Genomic DNA, 8,970 nt, shown 5'->3' on the forward strand with positions numbered 1-8,970 from the left:
GTGGTGAATTATAAAAGCAATAAATTTTTTTATCACATTAATACAATATTCTGAATATTTTTTTTTCTTTTACCTCGTTCATCGGAAAGATAGGGACATCTAAAGTGACAAGGAATCCTATTAATTTACTTAGTCAATAATAGAAGTAAGAGTAATGTAGGACCTTCTTTCGATTACAAGTAGTGATGCACATGAGGCAGGGAATTGGCGGGAAGTGCTCCCCCGTCCCTGTCCTCATTTATATTTTTAATCCTGTCTCCGCCTTATGCCCTCTTATTTCTTGTCGAAGGCGAGGTGGGGTATCCTCTATTGGGGCGGGGAATCCCCACATAAAATCTTATTTATTTAAAAAATAAATTTTAAAATAAAAATAGTAAATTATATGTAAATTAAAATATTACACAATATTTATTATTTAAAATATTAAACATTATTCAAAATAAAATTTAAAATATTAAAAAAATTACTACTATACTATAATAACACATAAAAATATATATAAAATACATATATATATATTATAAAAATGTATAAAAATTACAACAAGTCCTGTCAGAACGGAGAGTGCTAAGATGCAAAATATGCATCTCTAATTACAAGATGCAAAATATGTAATTTTCTTATCTATAAATATGGAAAAAACTATGGCAGCCTACTCTCCAATTCCATCTATGCTTTAAAGAAAAACTATGGCCCCACAATGTAGTAGTGTTGTTTCATCTTCTCTTCTCTCAATATTTCTTATTTTCATTTTGCTTCAATCACCGGTGGAAGCCCTTAAAAAGGCAGGCATATAAGTATATACAAATATGCATTTTTATATATATACATATATATTTTCATTTTGCTTCTATTTTCTGAAGTTTTTCTTATATGTATATATGCAGCCTTATATTGTCTACTTGGGAACACATTCACATGGTGTGAACCCTTCCTCAGAAGATCTTGAAAGGGCCACAAATTCTCATTACAGCCTTCTTGGATCATACTTAGGAAGGTAATAATAATTCATTCTCACACAATATTTTATTTTATTTTTAATTTTAGGAATGTAAATAGGGCAGATTTTTCTCACCATTTCTGAAAAAGATTTTCGGGCAAGTCTAGACAAACACAAATTTAAAAAAAAAAAAATATATCTAATTGGTTCTTTCTTAATGAATGCATAATTCTTGTGCAGTGAGGAAAAAGCAAAAGATGCAATCTTTTACTCTTATAATAGACATATAAATGGATTTGCTGCAATTCTTGATGAGACAGAAGTTGCAGAGATTCAAAGTAAGCTTTTTTTTTACTCAATGTGATGCAAAATATATGAACTCTATTGTTTTGTTGTATATCTAATAATATTAATTATTACATATAGAGCATCCAGATGTGGTATCAGTTTTCTTGAGCAAAGGAAAGAAATTCCACACAACTCATTCATGGGAATTTCTTAGATTGGAAAAAAATGGTGGTGCTGTCTCTTATCAATCAATTTGGAACAAAGCTAGATTCGGTGAAGATGTAATTATTGCAAACTTGGATAGTGGTAAATATTTACTAATTTATATTTTGATGCTTCATTAACTCATTATCAAATAAACTATAGCCACTGATCTATCATCTCACTAGCTAACTCTTATATATATTATATATAATGATTGTTATATATATATATAGTAATAGATGACAATAATCTGTGTTTTTTAAGGATAGTAAGTGTTGGTTTGGTAGGTGTTTGGCCTGAATCTAAGAGCTTTCATGAGTTTGAAGGAATCGGACCTATTCCATCAAAATGGCATGGAGGTTGTCAACCAGTCATCAAGGATAAAGTCCACTGTTGTAATAGGTTGGTCCACATTCTTTTTTTTTTTTATATATATATATATATATATATGGTTGAATGAAAAATAAAATTTAAAAAAAAAAGTAAATTTTTGACATAAAAACTCAATATTTTTACTTTGATGTAGTTATATACTTTTTTTTTTTTTTTTGGCAAAAATACACAATCTTACTAAACTAGTGATTATGTTACTATCTCATCCGTTTTTCTCTATTAATTACTGACTTGCAGGAGCTAGAACACGTGCTAGTTCCTCATTGATACGGGCCAATTAGAGTGGGAAATCCATACCACCATATACATGCTTATCATTTAAAGAAATAGCTAATTATTTTGAGACTTAAGTGCACTTTTTTTCATACCAAAATTTTGTTGAATAATACTTTTTTATTTTCCACAATACATAATAAAGTAATTAAGAAAAAAATAAGAAATGAATTGCTACGACATATCTATATGGAAGGACAATTTTGTTGATGCATATCAAATATATATATGCTTCTTGCACTTACATTTCTTAACCTGTAAATGGTGAGATTTAAATCTTTCTCTTCCCAATGAAGAGGTGAATGAGCCAAATTTAAATTTCTAAACATGTCACTGTACATTTTTTAAATTAAATAATCTCTTCTCTGTTTTCCAATCTCTAGGAAGCTAATAGGAGCAAAGTACTTTAGCAAGGGCTATATGGCACTTCTAAAGACTCTCAACACTTCTTCTCTTCAAACTTATATACGCAAGGCAAACTTTTTCACCAGTCGAGACTTTAATGGGCATGGGACTCATACTCTTTCCACGGCTGGTGGTAGTTTCGTCTTTGGAGCAAATGTGCTCGGCAATGGGAATGGCACAGCCAAGGGTGGATCCCCCAAAGCCCGTGTCGCCGCTTACAAGATTGGTGGTTGGCTGCAAACTGAAGATGCACCTGCTTACACCGATGCTGATGTTATGGCTGGCTTTGATGCTGCAATAAGTGATGGTGTGGACATAATCTCGGCCTCTATTGGTAGTGATGAACCTATTGAGTTTTTCGAAGATGTGATTTCAATAGGGAGTTTTCATGCGGTTATGAATAACATTGTTGTGGTTGCCTCGGCTGGCAACGAAGGACATGATCCAAAGACTGTAACTAATGCATCACCATGGACCATAACCGTGGCAGCTAGCACAGTCGACCGTGAGTTCAGCAGTTATGTATCTCTTGGCAATAAAAAACACCTTGAGGTTCGTAAAACGCCCTGAAGTATCTCAAACTTTTGATATGAAAACAAATATAATTAAGTGTTCATTTTTTGATATAATCACAGGGAGCAAGTCTTTCTTCACGCGGCTTGCCATCTCAAAAGTTTTATCCATTGACCTATGGGTTAGTATAAAAAATAAGAGTAATAATACGTGCACCTAAAATATACACTCAAACATTACACACAGTGATGTGGCAGTTTAGCCTAGCGAATCACATTTATAAAAACATGACCCTGTTTTAAAAAGTAGTGACACGTCACTGTATGTTTGTGTGTTTTCCAGGGAATTCTGCAAGCCTAAAAGCCTAAATCCAAAGAATGTAAATGGGACTATTTTGGTTTGTTATGTTGGGGATGAGACTTCAAAACTTGAAAAGGGCCACCAAGCATTTCTTGCAGGTGCTGTTGGAATGATTCTAGTTAATCATCCCTTAATTGGGAATGAAACATATCCTGAGGCTCATGTGCTCCCTGCATCTCATCTCAATGCTATTCAAGGAAATTTAGTGATTGAATACCTCAAAACTACCAAGTACAAACAAATAACCTCAAAAGCTTTATTTCTTTGTAGATTTTATATCAAAGACAATAAATTTAATTTGACATAATAATTATGATACTTTTGTGATTCTAGGGCTCCCATGGCTTACATGACTCGACCAAAAACTGGAGTTGGAGTTAAGCCAGCTCCAGCCATGGCTTCATTCTCATCGAGAGGACCTAATGTTATTCAGCCAGCTGTGCTTAAGGTCTACTTTGAAAATTTTCTTATTTAGATTTTACTATTTTTGTATAAAGAAATGTTAACCAATTTTCTCAATTGCACACACAGCCGGATATCACAGCACCAGGAGTCTATATTATTGCTGCATATAGTGGAGCTGTTGGACCAACTGATGAAATATTTGATAAGCGTCGAGTCCAATTCAACACAATTTCAGGTACTTCAATGTCATGCCCTCATGTTTCTGGGATCGTTGGCCTTCTCAAAACTCTTCATCCAGATTGGAGTCCAGCTGCAATTCATTCAGCTATAATGACAACAGGTATATTTATTCACATATGCCCAAATATAATGGATAATTTTTATATAGGAGTTTCACTTTAAGTCCTACCGGTGGGGCTCAGTGTTATCGACTCTTGAACAGTTTTCGGCAAATTTTTTTTTTTATGACCGTGTATATTGTAGTTGTTTAGAGCTTCCTGCAATTTATTCAGAAAATTCTGAATAGTTTACAGTACCAAAAACTAGGTTCAAATATGTTTTCCACGCGTATAAAAAAAAATTAGTTACACGTGCAATAATATGTTTGAACTTAGTTTTCGGTACTGTAAATAATTTGGATTTTTCTATAAATTTACAGGATACTCTAAATAGCTACAATATACGCGGCAAAAAAAAATCGCGCCAAAAACTGTTCAAAGGTCGAGAACACTGAGAGCTCCATCGGTAGGACTCAAAGTGATGCTAATCTATATATATATATGAATATTTGACAAATACTGGTATTATTCTTTACTTCTCATCGAGCTAATCTATTTGCAGCAAGAGTTAGAGATAACAACAATGAACCGATGTTGGATTGGAACATGAAAAAAGCAACACCCTTTGAATATGGTTCAGGCCACATTCAACCAAACCGAGCTATGGATCCTGGACTTGTGTATGAAAGAACTATTGACGATTACATGAACTTTTTATGTGCCCATGGCTACAATGAAACAATGCTTAAGAAATTTTATAAGAAACCGTATAAATGTCCCAAATCATTCACTCTAGGAAATTTCAACTACCCTTCCATTACAGTTACAGATCTAAGTTCACAATCAACAACAATCATTACTAGAAAAGTTAAGAATGTTGGCCCACCAGGCACCTACAAAGCATATGTGAGAGCCCCAGCTGGAGTTTCTGTTTATGTTAAGCCCACAACATTAGAATTTAGCAAAATTGGTGAAGAAAAGAAATTCGAGATTATTTTGAAGCCAAAAATTGTTGGACAACCTAAAGATTATGTGTTTGGACAATTGAAATGGACAGACGGGAAGCGCTATGTTAGGAGTCCTATAGTAGTCAAGTACTAAAAGGAGTCAGAAATTAGTATGGCAGATTAAAATGTAAAATATTTATTTTATTCAAGCACATTCATCGAGAAAGTATGTATGCATTGTCTGTCATATGAATTTAGTATTTGGACCATTTGTTTTGTTCCATTATGTGTTTGGACCATTTTATTTTGACAAATTACTTTTTAAACCTTATATTTTGTAAAATTGTTAAAATAGAATCCTAAACCCGATTTTGGTCAATGATTTCTCAACTAAAATCACAAATAATTTACTAAACTAATAATTCAGAACAAAAATAAAATCATTCTGCTTAAAAACTGTGTTGTTATATTCAATTTTTTCTTTATTAAAATTGAGTTTATGGTTCTATTTTAACCATTTTACAAAACATAAGGTCCAAAAAGTAATTTATCAAAACACACTGTCCAAACAGATAATGAGACAAAACACAGTTTCTAAAAAAATATAAATCCTATAATTATTCAGAATATTCATTAATAGAAATTCCAAGAATATAATTGGAGTTATTTAATTAATGTGATCAAATAGTATTCGAAATATATCTAACTGTTGTCTCAGGTTGTTGGATTGAGATTCCTTGTTATTGTACTATCAAACAATTTGTTGGAGTTTTACATTGGCCTTATATCAGTACTAGATATAAGTAATTCAATTCGTTTAATTTTATTTATAGGATTTATTAATTATTTTTATTAAATTTGTATTATAATCATATAAATTTCAAATAAATAAATAATATTATATATAAAATATTGACATAAACATATTAAATGAAAAATAAAATCAAAATATTGTTTATGATTTTTTTTAAATATATATAATATGATAATATTTTTAAACATGATCATTTTTATAATAAAAATAAAAATGATGTATTATATATTATTATTATGATATTTTATAATATTTAAATTATATTAATAATATTTAAATATATTAATATTATATAATATTATTTAAATTATATTATTATAATTATTAAATATCTAGTTTTGTATTATATATTAATATAATAATGATATTTTATAATATTTTTTTAATTTATATTAATATAATTAATAAAAATCTATTTTTAGTTAGTTTTAAAGGTATATTCATTAAATATTTAGAATATTCTGTTAAAGTTAACAAAATAAATCGTTTGAAAATTAACTTTTAGACCTCATGTTTTGTCAAAAGATCAAAAGTATGAAGAGATATATTATTTATTATTATAGATATTTTTTATTGACATATATTATAATTATTAGTAGAATAAAAAAAATTATAAAATAGATAGAGTTTCTTCCTTAATTAATTAATAGCAATAAACTAAAAATATATAATAATTATAATTGATTGTTAAAAAATATATAATAATTTGTAAAAATATCTCTAAAAAAAGTAGAATAATTTATATATATATATATAAGTAGAAAAAAAAAATTAGAAAAATTTAGGAAATAGATTAAGTAGTTTGTAGAGATTTTAGAGTACCACATTAACTCCTTGTAGTTCTCATTTATATAAATACTTGATACAAGCAATGTGCAATGCACATTTGCTTAGTTTTATTTATAGAATTTATTAATTATTTTTATTAAATTTGTATCATAGTCATATAAATTTCAAATAAATAAACAATATTATATATAAAATATTGATATAAACATATTAAATGAAAAATAAAATCAAAACATTGTTTATGATTTTAAAAAATATATATATATAATATGATAACCTTTTTAAATATAAATGATCATTTTTTATAATAAAAATACAAATAAAAATTACGTATTATATATTATTATTATTATGATATTTTATAATATTTAAATTTATATTAATATTAAATATTATTATAATAATATTTTATAATATTTGAATTCATATTAATATAATTAGTAAAAAATTAGGATTATATAATATTATTATAATAATATTTAAATTATATTAATATAATTATTAAATATCTAATCTTGTATTATATATTATTATAATAATGATATTTTATAACATTTGAATTTGAATTTGATTTTGAATTAATATAATTATTATATATGTAGTCTTATATTGAATATTATTATAATTGTGATATTTTATAATATTTTTGAATTTATATTAATATAATTAATAAATATCTATTTTTAGTTAGTTTTAAAAGTATATTTCATTAAATATTTATAATATTCCGTTAAAATTACTAAAACAAATTGTTAAAACCAAAAAATTTTGTTATCTACACATTTTTTATATAGAAGAGATATATATATTAGGGGTGTTCATTAAATTCAATCCACATTATATTGCTCATAATTTATTTGATATGCACTAAGTGTAAATTCTAAATTTCAGATCCATTCAAATCCGCCATAGTGCAGATTGAATTGGTTATTTTAGTGCATTTTTTTAATATTAAATTATTTAATTATTTTCTCTAAAATACATACATTTTTTTCTCATAACCAATTAATCACATAAATATTAAAATAAAATATTCGTATTAAATTTAAATATCACAAATAAACAAACTCCAATTGCATATAACATCAAGCTCTTTAAGGCTTCAATCTCTAGCAACAAAATAAATATATATGTAAAACAAGCACATCAATACAATTATTTAAAATATCATATATTAATTTTTAAAAATATTAATATATTATTTTTGAATATTTAAAATGTTAATTATATATATATAATTCTTTAAATATATATATATATAAATAGATGCCGATTAGATTGCATCAATTACTTTTACAAGTGAAAGTGCATCCAATACTCACAAATGCGAATATCCGTACTTTGTCGTAGTGATAATAATTAGGGTTATTAGGGTAAAAATAATAATAATTGAGAAATTACACAAAATTATTATTTACCAATAAAAAGATCGACAGATAGAAAGCAATTGAATTTTATTCCCATTAACACAATATTCTTTTTTCATGACCACACACACTAGCCGTACGTAGATATTGTAATGTGGGGTACCAATGATAGAAATATCACCAAAAGTAGATTCTTAAATTGCTTAATTAATTATACTTTGTTTGAATTAAATAATAAATCAAGATGATTCCTCTTTTTACATTAATTATCACTTTATCTAAAACAAATTGTAGAATCGTTATGGACCATACAAAACATTAAGCTTAATCATATATAGACATGCTCTGTTTCAATTATGGTACCTAAAACCCTAATTTGCAATGTTGAATTCTAATACCATAATATACTTCAATTATTTAAAGATTAAAAGAAATTTAATAAAGCCATAATATAAAGGAGTATGTCAGTTGCCCCATTAGCAATGTTTCCCCTATTCAGACTCGATCATTGACCATGAAACAGTTAACTTTCTACTTACAAGAATAGAAAGTTTTCAGTAGGTAAATGCATAAAGTATATAAGACATGAAGTGTATATATATATATATATATAGATGTATAAAGTTGAATTAATGTACTTTTCTTCTGCTTCAAGATCTTGTAATATATATTACTTTACGGCAAAATTAGGGATTGAATTATATAAATATGGACGACTACAATGTTTTTTTTTTTTTTTAATATTGGTGTATCTTTTTTTATTTTCGGCACATGGATAGATATAATTTTAATTTTTTTTATATGATGGTGTACATTGTAGGTATTTAGAATATCCTGCAAATTTTCAAGAAATATTCTGAATAGTTTACGAAGCCGAAAACAGAATTCAAACTGTCAAATTTTACATGCGTATTACGCAAAAAAAAGGCACACGTGTAACAGACAATTTAGACTCTGTTTCGGTACTATAATTTATTCAGAATTTCTTAAAATT

At 27.2% G+C, this 8,970-nt stretch overlaps 1 protein-coding gene across 1 annotated transcript; it reads left to right on the forward strand.

Annotated features, from left to right (window-relative positions):
- Positions 1–674: 674 nt before the first annotated feature.
- Positions 675–5,286, forward strand: LOC133783577 (subtilisin-like protease SBT5.4). Its single transcript, XM_062223232.1, has 11 exons — positions 675–785; positions 888–997; positions 1,181–1,278; positions 1,367–1,534; positions 1,720–1,834; positions 2,482–3,055; positions 3,139–3,197; positions 3,359–3,607; positions 3,710–3,824; positions 3,908–4,121; positions 4,622–5,286. The coding sequence occupies exons 1-11, from the start codon at positions 690–692 to the stop codon at positions 5,158–5,160; spliced, it is 2,337 nt and encodes a 778-aa protein (XP_062079216.1). The 5' UTR covers positions 675–689; the 3' UTR covers positions 5,161–5,286.
- Positions 5,287–8,970: the final 3,684 nt, after the last annotated feature.

This window comes from Humulus lupulus, chromosome 6 (assembly GCF_963169125.1).
Source record: "Humulus lupulus chromosome 6, drHumLupu1.1, whole genome shotgun sequence".
Lineage (NCBI taxonomy): Eukaryota > Viridiplantae > Streptophyta > Magnoliopsida > Rosales > Cannabaceae > Humulus > Humulus lupulus.